General features: G+C 39.4%; 1 protein-coding gene across 4 annotated transcripts in view; it reads right to left on the bottom strand.

Moving 5' to 3' along the window:
* tox2 (TOX high mobility group box family member 2) overlaps positions 1–15605 on the bottom strand; it is an 83467-nt gene that overhangs the window by 49748 nt on the left and 18114 nt on the right. For 3 of the 4 annotated variants that reach the window (XM_067504943.1, XM_067504940.1, XM_067504941.1), the window contains exon 2: positions 3601–3693. The exons of the other annotated variant lie outside the window; for it this stretch is intronic. In XM_067504943.1, coding sequence (XP_067361044.1) covers positions 3601–3693 — 93 coding nt within the window. The remainder of the gene's footprint in view (positions 1–3600; positions 3694–15605) is intronic. 4 annotated transcript variants of the gene reach the window in all.

The following is a 15605-nucleotide window of genomic DNA, read 5'->3' as shown; positions in this document are numbered from 1 at the left end:
CAAAGAATACACTGATGCTTATCCAACCTGAGTTAAACCAAACCTCCCTTCTAACGGCTTTGAGAATCGTTGTGCATCACCTTTAACAGTTGATGTATTTCATTACATTTTTATCATTGCACAGGTTTGTGCAGTTCCATTACAGGTGACATTATTGATCGATGAAAAAATTGAGTCTACTTATTGAACCATACTGACCTGCCAGTGGGTCGGTCATTACAAATTTACTCTGTGCAAACAAACAATGACATAGAGGAATAGATTCTTTTTGCAAAGATGTTCCTTTTAGGAGAAACGTGTATAAAACGGTGCACAACTTAATATAGTTTTTTGTCCATAAAAGAGCATGGAACCTTAAGAGTGTATAAACCAATCAGTGTAAAAACAAGTCAAAAATAATTTTCTGGACATTTCTTATGTTGCATCATGTCTGAAATGTTTGCCATTTTTAATTAAAATTTGTTTCATCTGTTGTTGTAGTTACTTCAGACACGACAGCATTGCTCAACAGCACTGCCTGTCTAAAAAGGGACTCTACTGTGCCGATGTTTATGTGCTCGGGGCATTTATGTCACCATAAAGACACAGGGGCAAAGAACAAGCATGTTGATCCCAACAGTTTTGCGTTGGATGCCTATGAAATTTACTAGTTTATACATTTTTACACTTATCGGAGTGTCTTCCTCCAATTTACGTTTGCATATGTTTGTAATTTTATAAAATATTATTGGGAAATTTGCTCCAAATGCTGATTTAGAAAGGTGCAGTTAAAGCAAGATCCAACAGCATTGCCAGCAGTCCAGAGGTATTGGCTTCTAGCAGCTTTTGAGTGAGACTCGATCTTCTAACCAATTGGCACTTTTGTTTTTTGTCACTTAAATAACAGCAACTACATAAAGTGATGGGCAGATGTGGCACAGTGCAGTAGATCATAGCATAGCAAGCAGAGGGAGGGCTGTGCAGAACAGAGCAGGTAAATTTGATGTTGCATGCTACAGTAGCACTAGCTTGAGTTGCATATTGTAGCTTTAAACAAACAGGATTCACCGTTTAAATAATAGGTATTGGAGGTGCTGGATATTCATCACTAGACTCTAGTGTTTACACAAAGCTAAGCTGGATACCTCCAGACTCCAGCTTCATGCCCAATTGTTTCTTTAAGTTAGATCAGTAAGTAATTAAAGATTAGTAATATTTACCTATTCAGAGGGTGTCGTTGTCCAACACTTTGGTTTATGCTGGCTCATTTAACACACATCTATGCCAAATGGGAATTATGCAGTGTGCATTTGTGAATTTGAGGCAAATTTTTAGGAATAATTCATATGAACCACAGCACTATTTTAGAGAAGAGTTTCCCCTCAAAACCATTAATCCCTCCATCCGTGTACATGCAGGGATGGCAAGATCACAGCGGAGCGCTGGGGGTCACGCCCTCTGCACTGAGCATTTTAAAAAATGAACTGCAGGCATTTAGAACCATAATAGATGTTGAAAGAAAGAAAAGGAAAAGGTTGCGGGGGCAGAGCCGGTGGTTGGGAGGAGGGGGAGAGGGGGAGGTGGGCAGTGCACCTTGACAGGAAACATAGAGGTGAAGAGCAGGAGTTGGAGGTTAGTTTGACAGAAAGAAAAGAAGTGGTGGAGGTGGTGGTGGTGGGTGGGGGGTGGAGGGGGGTCGTTGCGGAAGTGCCAAGCCCACTTTTAACTGAACCGAGGGTGGTGAGTGGTGTTGGTGAGGGAGGAAGACAGAGATAGAGATCAGGGGAAAATAAAAGAGGTGTGCAAGGGAAGGAAGAGAGAAGGAGGGAGAGTATGGGTAAGGGGAGCGGGGGGGATGGGGGTTGAGAAGGAAGGGGGGGTTGAGAGGGAAGAAGGGGTGGGGTGGGGGGCAGAGACCTACTGCACCATGACACTTGCTCTCACCGCAGCACCTGATAAGTGCAATGGAAAAACGTCTGGTTTCCTCCTGCATGTTAAGTGGTTTATATTCTCCTCCTCTCCATGCAGCCTATAGCTAGTCTGCTACTGTACTGACGCTGCACGCAGGTAATAACAGACAAAAGGAAATGACAGAAACCAAAAGAGTGAGGCAGAAAATAGCATACACTGTCTCATTTTATTATGTTTTGCTTTTTTGATAAATTGTAATCCTCTCTCCTTTCGATTATTGTTTATAAATCACTTTTAACATGACCCTTTTCATTTTCTAAACAATTTTTACATAAAGATTTAGATGCAGTGTTTAATTTGCAAAACAGAGGATCAGATTAAAGAGGATATATATCTTTACTACCTCATGCATGTCCTGACAAGGAAGTCATTCCCATGATTTGTAAGTGGGTCTCTCCAAAGAACAGCATTAAAAATATTCACTTTAGATAACATATGATTCCAGGCCCTGGGAGAGGATGGGTTTCTTAGAAATGCTTTGTTAGCACTCTCCCCCTTGATAAATGATTTAGGACTTGTGGCCTGAGACATCAATACGATCTCTGTTGTAATTAAAAAAAGGTGCGCACCAACAATATTACACAGCTTTTGCTTTGTCTGTCTCTTCCTCACTCACCCACACTTCCTCTCACCGAGCCCTGGAGCAGTGAAGAGATAATTCAAAAAGCACTTGCATGGAGTGAAACATGAAAAAAAGGAGACATATGAAATTAAATTCTCTTTTTGCTCTATTGTTCTTTAATTTTCTCTTCTTTGTTACATAAATGCATAAATGCATAAAAGCAAGGCAAGCTAGATTTTAATTATGATTTTCACAATACTGAAAGATTTCTTTTTTAAAAAATGAAAGAAAGGTTTCACAGAGTAGACTTACTGTTCCAGCACTTTGTCAAAGTCAAAGTACTGCAAGTGCTGCATCACTAAACTTCAATAAAATTAATCTTTTTCTTTTCCCAAACGTCCTCAATTATATAATAAAATATTTAAAAATGGAGTGAAATTTGAAGCTTTGATGTCCCACTACAGCTGTTTCACAACAAAACATTTAAGAATAAAAAAAGAGAACATCGCCAAACGTGTTAATTTTTTATGCTTCATTCTTTAAAATCAGCATTTATCCTTCTTTAATATAAAACATGTCACCCACTGCATATCTTTGTTCTGTGTGGGAACAAATACAGTAGGAGGTTGGCCTGCAGCAACATGCTTCTGTGTGGAGCTACCAGGCAGATACCACACAAACCACTAAGTTGGATGGGTGCTTTATTGGGACCTTTGTGGTGGCCAGTGATAGTTTGGGAATCGGGTGCTAAGCAGAGCTATAAGAGAGCAGTAGTGGTTGTGGTTGGCAGGAACAAGAGGGAAGTATTGGTACAGTGGATGAAGGTAGTTTATTTGGAGGTAGTTAAGTACTGTCTGACTCTGGGTTGACTTGGATCCTGGTCACAATTTCAGTTGTTTCTATTCATGGACATTCTATCATGTGGATTCTCAGCTACTGCACAGGAGATGTAAACTTTAAAAAGAATAAATAAATAATTATTATGAGTTAAATAATTACAGTATGTTGGTAGATGTAGATGAGAGACCAAAGGGTGAGAGAGCAAGGGAGAGGGGAGGTGGGGGGAGGATGGGAGAGATGAGTCTTACCCCAGTAGAGGGCAGTCTCTTGCCGTCAGGGTTTGAACGCATGGGCAGGGAACTGTAGAGTCTCACACCTCTATCTGCAGCACTGTATCTGTTCTGGAGAGGAGAGACAGAATGGCAGCAAGAGACTTTAAGCATGTTCTATTCCTGAAAATCTTCAAACACTAAACGTTAAATCACAGAGCTAAGATTTAGACTTGGATTTTAGACTTGGATTTAGGGCTTGGAGTTACCTAAGTTTTATTTTCTCATTCATACTGAATGGATCATACAGTCCAATCATGTACAATTACTTTCTGGTTTGGTTTTAAAACAAAATTCTTTACCAGTGTTAGTTTTATACATTTCCGCCAAGTCACAAAGCCTGCACATTAGCTGCCATGCTAAATCACATCACCTTATGGTGATGTACCACACATAATAACTGGATAAGGTTGGCTATCCAGCGGCACTAATAGAACTAAGCTGTTGTGTTTGGTAGCCAGGGTTTGTGAGCTCCGCTTTACTCCACTGACTCTATCTTTCTTTACATTACACGGCTAATAATTTGAGTTCAGTGGGTTCTAAGCCTGGCAGCTCCTCCGTGTACTTCCCGATGTGAGTTTCACCTGAATAACAACCTGGAAGAGAAGCACTCAGTAGTTGGGAAGCTAATGATTCACAACAAGTCGCCCTTGCCAGGGAAAGACAGTGCAGCTCAGTGGGGTTCACACCGTGGCCTGCAGCCACAGCAGGGGTACCTCCCAGGATTCACTTCAAATCTCTCTCTTCACGTCAGTCTCAATTATACACATCTCACTTCCCCCCTGCAAATCCTTGATTTTGTGTTGTGTTGTCACACTGACATCTCTCTTCATTAACATTTGGTCAACAGTTTGTGTGTCGTTAATTGATAAATTGTGCTTCATCCTTTACTCTCTGGTGTGATTTTAGTTTTGTGTGGTGCCTGCCGATAATAATAAAAAAAAAAACAAAGCTGCTAATTTAGAACGGATTATAATAAATAAAATGTTAAATGTGAATTTACATTTGAACATGACTATGACTGCTGCCTGCAGTGTACATGTTTAACGGTGCTGCCACACTTAATCCATGCAGCCTACTAACGAGGATGCAGATTATTGTGGAAGAAAAAACACAGAGCAGCAATCTATTCTAAATATCACATTATCTTCCTCTTACTTTTATTCTCTTACTGGCTTCACTCTGTCTCCCCATCTTCTTTCTGACATTCGTTCTGACACTTTCCCAACAACACACACACACACAGTCACACAAGCACATCAGCACAAAATACACCCAGACACAGACGCAAATGCATTCAAGGGCAGGGCTTCATATTGCTATGCAGTGAGACATGCAGTATTTAACTAAATATAACGATTGAGTGAGAAAACATCCCTGAAACCAACCAAAACTGGCCTCGCCTTTTATTTCTTGTCAGTCACATGCTGCAGGCAAACCCAGAGCACAGAAAGCCTCAGTTTTTACAATGGAACTGCCATAAACACACCTTTGCAGAGTGTGTTTATGGACCTAAATGCATAGTGACTGCCACACAGTGAGAACCACAAAGCAATGTATGCAGATGGTTATGTAACATCCCATGGATGAAACATATTCAAGAAATAGCAGAATCAAAGAGCATCATTTTTACCCTGTAAGCAACGCTCTTTGCAGGGCATTATGCTATATGTATTAACAGTATACCGATCTAATGGTCTAGGCTTATCGCTCACTGTATACAGTGCAGGCTATCCCCTGAGGCAGAGTGAGAGTGCTTGCTGCGTAAGGTTTGATTTCCTGTGCTCATTATGAAAGGTGAAAATAGATGAGTAGACAGCAGTGGCCATCTTGTCGATATGGTTCGCATAATGATGACACAGCGTTATTAATAAGAACTCTCATCTACAACTTTCCCAAGCGCTGCACGCCTTAATTGGAACTTTAGGACACAGCAAAGTACTTCTGATGGGTTTTAAAAAGTATTCGCATTTAATCCTTTCCCAAATTCAACATTTATATGAATTTTCGTACTGCAGTTCAGAATGTTTTCACATTATTAAGTTATGGGACATAAAACATCACTTGCATAACTCGGCATCTTGTAGTCAGACGTTTCTTTTTCTTTTACCTGGCAGAGGAGGCACTGTACACTAACCGCATCTCTCAATGGAGACTCTTTTTTTTTTCCTTTTGTGGCCTGTTAGGTAGCTTGCCAGCATTGCAGCTAAATAAATGCCTCACAGAATAGATGCTCTAGCCAGCGAAGGAGCCACAGTAAGTGAATGTTTGATATTTCTCCAGTGTGCCAGGCTAATCTGGCCCTGTGGCATGCCATTACGGGGCTAATAACAGCTGTCTGCGTCCTGGAGGGGACACAAGCAGGCCTGGCTGCGCTAACTGGCCCTGACAGACTCATTAGGAGTGCTGGCACCCAGAACAGCAACAGCCAAACTCCTCACATTTCCTTGCTGGCTCACAACAGTTTGCAAGTGCAAGAAGCATTGTTTTCTACTCTTGTTCTCTGACACCTTTCTTTTTGTTTTGTAGCCCTCACTTCAGACACACTTGCCCTTCTCACCCCGCTATCGCTTTTTGGCTGACTCTAGTTTTCTGTGATATTTCTACCAAACCAGACTCTGCAAGCCGTTTACCATTTCTGCTTGACACCATGTTGTGTCTAACCTCTTATTCTTTTTTTATCTTGCACACACAGTTTCATTCTGACAAGAATAGAGCAGAGTTCACTTGTCTTCTCAGGTTTCTGTAATCCTCATTGTCTACAGTAAAGCTAAGTAAATACATAAATAAATAACTCACTCACCAACAGTTTCTAACTAACTTTGGTGTGCTGCCACAGGAAGACGCTGCACCACACCAGGAAGACGCTGGCATCCTCTAAACTTTGTATCAGTTACTGTAGCCAGGCCTGTTTGAGGACAAGAGGGACTTCCCCAGGCAGACAGCAAAAGCAAACACTGTCCCGTCGCTTGGTAGGATCGAGGCAATCAGTACAATCTGAGCGGGCCGGCAATAAACACAAAGACCCAGTGATGGTCGTGTGGATGTTGAGCCATTAACAATAGGGGAGGAATACGTGTACAGTATGTTCTCTTGCTCAACTCCACCCATGTGTCGAACATTTATGCTGTAGCGTTTACAATGATGCATGTAACAGTTTCATATTGTGTCTGACAAAAATGTATGATTGCTACAGTGTGGTGTAATGCAAAACACCCGATTTTAATTACATATTGTTTGCTTATTTTATGTTTTTATTTCAAGAGGTAAGCTGAAAGAAATAACATTTTAATACTATTTTCAGTATCCAAGAAAATGTTTTTATCTGACAGGCACTACTATATATATATATATATATATATATATATTCCTTTTTCCTTCAAATCGGCCGCCTGGTAAAACACTCATTAGATATGAGCTCTGGCTTTGCCTTTTTATAGACCAGGCTGGCGGGGCACTGTAAAGCCAAAGGCACAGCTGTGGGGCTATAGTTACCTGTAATGTAAGCTGTTGCAAGTTATATTATTTACGCAGATCTGGACTTAATGGAACACATGTGTGTCTGTAGCCAACATTCTTCCAAGAGGTCTGAACACATCAGACTCCACCAATGAGAAGAACGTAAGGCCCTGAACGGCTTATGGGGAAACCCTATCAGTCATCTATGCTACATAGTGCTTACAATGCATGCACACAATAATCCATATACACACACATAGTATTTATATATTATGGAGACAGTGCCCCACACTGCATGTGCAGTAGGCACGCAACAATGCACAAACACTGACAGAAGATCAGAAAATCAATAGTACAAAACATTACTCTTGATTCCATATATCTGTTCAGTCCCAGCACAGTTCACTTCTGCTCCCTTTAGTGCTGTTGTATGTGAGCATTCAGGTGATATTCTGTTGCCTAAACATGCAAATTACATAATATCACTCGGATTTAGCTGTGGTGGTCTAATAGTCAATAACAGAGCATGAATCACTTTTTCAGTGGTTTTTAGAGACTTGAGAGAGTGGTAGTCTGAGACAAAACCAACTGCAGTGTGCAACATTGGTTTGCACATTGCATTGTGATGAATCATTTTCCGTCAATTTTTTTTCGCAACATGACATATTATTTGATTTGACACCAGATTATTTTATAAAACAGGTATTTTACACAATGTTTTGTTTTTTTCTGTACTACAGCAATGCTTATTATATAATAAATTACTCAGATGTTGAGGCATCTCAATTTAATTTAAACCAACTTTACTTTGCAGGAACTTGGAAAGGATTCAGTGGCATGTTTAGATAATTGGTTAATTTATCTACAGTGTCCCTGCCACCATCTGTGAGTTCTAGCGTAAAGACCTTGAAAATACTGACAAGCGGTATTTACATAAAAGGACAGACTTAAATTATATACCAAAAATTAGAATATATGCAGAAAGAGGAGCATGTGTCAATATCTGACTTTATCAGAGTCTGAAAAACATATATATGCATATAATCATGCATACCTCATACATTTTAAAGTAATTATTTAGCTATTTCTGTTCAATTCCTCACATATTTTAGATCAGTTTGGCTGTATTTGTTTGGAAACCCTTTGTGTATCTCCAAGTGCTTCAAGTCATACAGATAAGATATGTGTGTGTGTGTGTGTGTGTGTGTAAGAGAGAGAGACAGAGAGAGAGAAACAGAGGAGGGGTGTCAACTAATGCCCAAGCAGCAGCTCAACCGTAACCAGGACATGAACCCAGGGGCTACCTGCCTCAGGCCACTACTGACACTAAACTACTGATCACACAATTGGGAATTTCCAGCCAACACCAGTGTTTGAGCTGAGGCTATTTATAGCTGACTGCAGACTTTCCTGTGACTGTCCGTATTGTAAACACGTGTGAGTTGATATCTACGTGCACATTTACTTCTACTTCTGTTGTTAACTGATTGTAGAACAATCACTATCAGATTATCAGATTTGAACCAACACAGATTTGCCTTTCTACCATGTCTCATATCTTCTCCTGTCTTCACTGCACCTCCACCCTCGCTCTTGCTGCGTTATCTTCAGTTCTTCGGTTTCTCCTGTTGTTTTTGTTATTCCACTCGTCAACAGAGATCATAATTTACACTGGAGCCCATTACATAAGCTTAAGATTTTCTAACATCAGCCTCTCTTTTTTCCTTCCTAACATGCAACATTTTAGTTTGCGTATATTTATATGTTTTTTTTAGTCTGTATCACACTTTATGTTTGCTGTAGGAATTGAAGACCATACTCTTAATAATATGGTCCACCTTCACTTATGTGGAGTGACTGTTACAGTAATGTTTTGTGTGGAAAACAGCTATAAATTTGCTATTTTGGGGAAAAAAACACCAATTATTAGTGAAACTTGAGGTTATGCATCTGCAGTGGAGTTTCTGTTTCTGACTTTCTGCTAATTTATCAAACTTTTACAAACACTGTGCGGCACTCCTTTCTCCTCCCTGACTCTTGTTTTTAACTTGACTTGGTGTGTCTGCCTGAAGCTAGAGGGCTGTCATAGAAAGTAGATTTCTGTATCTACTGGAACAACAATGTAGAGCTTGCATGGCTGCTTGTTTACAGGTGCGATAGAAAATTTAACAGCACCATCTAAAATTGCACTAAAGCTTTGGTACTAAGGACACCTAGCTTAGTAGATTATTGAGTGGATTAATGCAGCTTTTTTAACTCTGCAAACAGGAAAAGGGGATAAAACTTATGGATGTAATTAAAGATTTGTGCTCCACTCAGTGGTTAAGTACAATTTGTTGTAGGATTCATCAGTGTGCAAAGTTAAAAACTAAATTGCTTCAGTTCGAATGAAAGAAAAAGTAATCAAGCTTCCTCTACAGAAAAACTGAATGTAAGAGACAGCAATCAGTCGATGAATTATGCCTCTTATTTAAATCAAAGGCAATTTTAAAGATGCCACAAAGACCTCTATATCACTACACCTCTTGCCAAGGATAACATGTACCGGAATAACTTCCAATGATAGAAATTGCTCGCTCTCTTTTCTGTCACTCTCAGATGCGCGCACACACACACAGTCACACACAGTCACACACCTGCCCTTTGTATTACAGTTGACACAAAAGCGAGGGAGATGGAGCACATTAATAAAGTGCAGTCTGTGCCCTTGCTCTCTCTGATAAAGGGAGGAGAAAAGAAACCTTTCATTTTCATTTATCTGTTTTTTTTTTTCAGTACCTCTCATCTTTTTTTATGAGGTGATTTCCTGAAGGCAAAACAACATGGTGTAACAACAATAAAACTTACAACCAACAACTGACAACAGATCCAGCAACTCTGCTGTGTCCTGGCCACAACTAGTATGTTAAAGGCAGAAAACAGATGGTTGCAGGACAATTTAGTTAATACATAAACAGGGGATTTTCTTTTTTCTTTTTTTAGGAGAGGTAAAGGCAAAAGGCTAGATTATTTTAATAGAGGCAGAAGGAGGTGATTTGTGATGGCTGAGGAGAGCAAATGCTCACGTCATTCAGGTTGCATCAAGCTGCATCTGTAATGTTTAATGAGAATTCTGTCACAGTAATAAATAAATAAATAAACACATAAATAAATGCTCCCAAGTTTCTTATAGAGCTAAATATGATCTGATTCCAGATTTTTAAAATTTGATCATTTCCTGTTTTGTCTGTTTTATAATATGTTTTTCGTAATTTAAATATTTGCATGGACAAAACAAAGCATCACATTATTTACTGACTATTTTTTTAAACTTTTAATGAATTAATCCAACAAACCTCGTGCATTGCTCTTTATTATAAAGACAATAAACTGGATGCAGCTGTAAAAGAACACAAATAATCATATTCTGTGTAACACATCCAGATATGCCAAAACAGATAAATGAAAGGTATCAGTAAATGTAATTATCACAGCATACTGTAGAATGTTTTGGCGATGTTTTAGTTTAGATGCATTTACTTCAGTAATACTTTCAGAGGATCTAAGCTGCAGAGGAAGCTGATTTCTATATTCAGCAATCTTGTACAGTAAGACAGCTTTAGCAACATATTTAGAAGTTCAATGACACATCGGAGGGGAGAGAGACAGACGGAGAGAGAGAGGGGAAAGGACATGGCAGTAAAGACACAGCCGAGTGAGTGAGAGGAGGCAAGGAGAGAGAGAGACAAAGATGAAGATAGAGAGATAGTGAGAGAGAGTTGAGAGTTGATATGCTGACTACAAGCAGTTGATTTGGTTTCAGAGAGCATTGTTGTGGTGCTTTGAATTAATGCCTCCCAAAGACTCCAATTGTGATTCTTGGGCTGTGCTGACAGAATATTTGACAGCCTAGGGTGAGCTGCTGATCTCAGCCGAATCCTGTGTGTGTGTGTGTGTGTGTGTGTGCGTGCGTGAGTGTGAGTGTGTTTCTGAATGTATGGTTTATACCTAACACATTTAAACACCTACACATGTTCAAATATGTGTGGATGGGCAAAAACAGTGAAAATGCCCATGTGACTATATCTCCCACACACATACACACACACACACACACACAGGCTTGCACAACACAGTATGGACAATGTGTGATAAAAACTAAAATGAACTAAGACATAATTCAAGTTGCAAATTGCCATTAACTGAAGTGTTAACACACAGACACATGCAAGAAGCCTTAATATGCAGGTAAACTGAACACAGTTGCTGATAATGAAACAGTTAGACTAAGTTTTTTTTTTTCCCCTTTCTTTTGTTCTCCCTGCAGGAAACATGTTGTCCCTCTGGGCTGCTGAACAAATAAAAAACACAGACAAGCCCAATGCTTCATTACAGTGATGGGAAGAAAAAAGCAACCGTCAAAATAAACCTGCTGCACAGCACTGGCTTGACAGCGGCATGGCATCATGAAAAATCAGTTGTGAAAATGTAATTCACGAACCTGCAGACACTGCAAATACATTAATTGTATTCATTATGTCAAAGCACTGGATGCATTTAGTGGTGAGTTTGCTATAAAGGCACCAAAGGAAGATGGATTATAAAGGCAGTATAGTCGGAAAATATAAAAATATTTATTTAAAATGTCATTATTAATTTTTTTTTGGGATTGGGTTTTGCTGAATCCTTGACTACAAATGCAAATCAGTGGAAAATGTTTTCACTCCCAGAGAAAGACACATTTACTTATTGCATAATATAATCCGCAGTACCTGTATACACTCTAAAGCTGTATGTGCATGCACATGTAGCCTATAGTGTAGCTAATTTATTGGACGGCTCATTATTCACTCTCATTCTGCACGGCTCAGTAATGAAACCTTTGAATTTAAATAGATTTCAGATGTGAAGTTGTATAAAGCCACCCACATTTGCTGCTCCTTTAAAGTCTAATCAGGTTGGGCTGGGTCCTTCGGTGTCAAAAAGCACCGTGAAACTTTAGTCCAAACTCAAAATTACAAAATTAAAAAAAGCTTATAGATTACAGAACTGATTAAACAATTAATAAAAATAATCACCAACTCTCTTGATAACTAATCAGTTATTTTGATCATCTTTAATTCAGCAAATAAAGCCAGTATTCACTGGTTCCAGCTTCCAAAACATAAAGATCACAGTAAATTCAATGTTTTAGTTTTTCATTTACTACCGATTGGACAAAACAAAGCACATTAAACAAGTCACCTTGAAACATTCTATAACTAAAACAATTAATCACCTAAATGAGTTAATAATTATTAGCTCAGTCAATAGTAAAAAATGTTCATTAATTCCAAGTCAAGTACAAATGTTTTGTCATCTTAATGGTAGTCTTACTTCACGTGGACCCCCCAACCACTTTTGAGGTTTGATCACCTAGAGGGAATTCCTTTAATACATCAAGCACTGTAAAATGATTCAGATTTAGATTCAGTGCAGAAAAGCCCCCATAATCCTTGCATGTGTGACTTGCCACCAGTTATGACAAAGCTGTAGTGACATACTGTAAGTGGTAGATCAGTCTAAGGTAGATATTTATAGTTTAAAGTAAGTACACTTCATTTCTCTCCATCTAAGATTATCATATTGCTAATTTGGGAACTTTGGTCACCACAGACAAATGAAAGGTTTAATATTAATTTTATAGTAGAGTTTTTGTTTCTTCATCTATGTTGAATTTTGACTTCAGTCTTTTTCAGAGGTTCCCACATTAAAAACATCTTCTTTTCACAAGCCTGGCCCCGAGCATGAAAAATCTTTTATATGGATCTTTTTCTGGAAAAGCTCAGAAGCAGCACTTGATTAAAATTAACTGGATAAGGAAGTAGAAAAACAAGGGGAAGAGCAGGAGGCAGGATATTCGCACTGAAGAGTATAATTGTAATGCAGGTGTACGTGGATGAATACGTCTCCTTTTCCACCTTTCTCTCTCTAGCCTCTAGCTTTCCTCTTCTCCCCTTCTCTTTACCTCTGCTATTTACAGCACCTCTCTGCCTCCCTGCTCTCTTTCTCTCTGCCTTTACATCTTTCTCTCCATCTTGAGTGCCGTGCCTCACCCTAATTAGAAATTCCCCCTCCGACCAACTGAAATTGAATTGCCCATCATTTGCATAATGATAGCTCAACGGGCTGACGGCCGATTTACCATGAGATGAAATGTAGCAATCACTTAAGAGAGTGACCATGAGGGAGCGTGGGTAAAGGGGAGCAGGGGGGAGACAGGGAGGAGTGAGAATGCGAGGATGAAATGGGATCACAAAAAGAGAGCGAGGCACAGGGAGAGAAACAGAAAAATCTGACAGGTATTTAGGTTATTGTCTCGCACAGAGATATTGCTGGAAGGGAGGCTCTGTCCTCAATATGACAGCAACTGGATGCAACAAGGACACACAAGGACGCTTATGTAATGCACTTCCTCTTGTCGATGCACTCTAATAGTTATCACGGAGCATATTTCACACAGAGCTACTATCCAGTATTCTATATTCCCAAAATATCAAACACGTAGATGTTCATTAAGATCCCACCTGTCTAGCATTTTATTAGTTTCCTCTGATGTTTTCTCTATTAGGGCAACTAAACTTTTGTTTAAAGTGGGGCAGAAGTGAGATGTCTTTATCTACTACAGTATCCAGAGGTTTCTAATTAGATTATAACAAGAATAAAACACTTGGAAACAGTTAATAATTGTCACTAGCCTTCATTGTTGCTGTAAATGTTAAGCTGCTGTGCACAAATTTTAGATTCTTGGCAGGTTCTGTTTTTTTTCACTGGCAACCCCTGAACCACCCACAGTTTATAAGAACTGATCAAATTGTCAACTGTGGAGCTGTCAGTGAACGCCCTATCACTTCAACAGCTGCCACACCACCATGTACAAATTACTATAATCACAGATACACTAATCATCTTGTTGTCTCGCCTCTTCTGGGGCATCGATCTACTGCTAAGGCCGGAAAATTTGATTTGTAAAAAAATCCTCATGAATCTAGTGTCAGTGATGTCATGTTACAGGCAAATGAAATAGTGGGGGCTGTGGTAAAATGACACGGGGTTGATTATAGTCTCAGACACTAAGACCTTGCTACTGAACGTGCTTCCTTAGAAAACTGCTTATTCATAAGAGTGAGTGGTCTGAGCAAGTGGTGTAGAGGTCATTTTTGTTTCTAATATTCACAGCGTTGTAAACTATCAGGTTGGAAGCTCTGGCCAGAGTCTGATAAGGCCACTGTTTATTGTCTAACTTCCACTCTCTAACCTGAGGAACCCTAGACTCTCACACTAGGTACTTTCCACTCCTAAGCCATTACCTCAGTATGTGTGTTGATGTGTGATCTGTTTGTGGTTTATACATTGTATGTGTGTGTGTGTCTGTGTGTGTGTGTGTGTGTGTGTGTGTGTGTGTGTGTGATCTGTGGTTTCTATCACAAGTTTTGACCTAATTAAAAAGTTTTGTCGATTCTTAATAACTGACGAGAAATCAGAAAGTACTGACAAGTGAACACACACACACACACAAACACATGCACATCACTCAGTGCTAAAATCATTTATTCAATTCTTCAATCTCCTCTTCCTCTGTCCATCTCTACATAAGTGATCAGTGATCACATGTCGCATGTTAAAGTCAGCTGGCCCAGACAGGAGGGAGTTAAGTCCCTTATCTCTCCTCCCCAGAAGAAATTCCTACTAGAGGCCTCACTCTGCTGGTTTCCTGCCTTCTTGCCCAATGCCCTATTTTTACTCATTGGGGCTCTAGAATACCAGGGGCAGCTTTTTCCTTGTCACTAACATATTTCCTGCCATTCTCACTCTGACATTTCTCCCCTCTGCACGCTTCACTCAAATCGTTACCTCTCTTTGTGGGTCATAACCTCTCAGTCAGGGCCCTTCATATTCAAATGTACCTGCCGATGCTGGAACCGCTGCAATCTCACCCACCATTTAAGCTGGCTTTTTTTTTCTGCTCTTCACAGGTTTTGAACATCAGCTTTCACTAGGAATTAATTTGAGATCTTTATGATAGCTGCCTGAAACAATTAGCTACACTCTCTACTGCCAGGTTGACTGACTGAGTGCGATGGCTCATCCACTAAACTAGGAGAAGTTTAGAGTTACAGCTTCTAAATAAGAAAAATAGAGTACAGGATAGCTCAGGCTCACTTGGGGTTTTTATTTTTTTTAAAGGTGAATGGTTTTTGTGAATTTATTAGAAAAAAAACAAAATTTGCACATAATTGTTGGTTGAATTGCACTTTCTGCATTATTTTTCTTTAATTTCCAATTAGAGGAATGATTAACTGTCCTGTCAAAAGTGTACAGAGCCCCTATTTACTGTGGTGATCATGTCCTGTTGTAGCTGGAAACCAAAACTTCTGCAATGTGCGACAGAGCGGATCTGCAAGGACTGAGCTAAAATAAAAACTACAAGGTTTAAAGTCCAACTTAAATTCATATAACATATACTGCAATAGCTCGATTGTGATAATAGCTTACAACTTCTTGCA

The sequence above is a fragment of the Channa argus genome, chromosome 5 (genome assembly GCF_033026475.1).
Source record: "Channa argus isolate prfri chromosome 5, Channa argus male v1.0, whole genome shotgun sequence".
Classification (NCBI taxonomy): Eukaryota; Metazoa; Chordata; class Actinopteri; order Anabantiformes; family Channidae; genus Channa; species Channa argus.
This window is presented reverse-complemented; position numbering and strand designations above follow the sequence as displayed.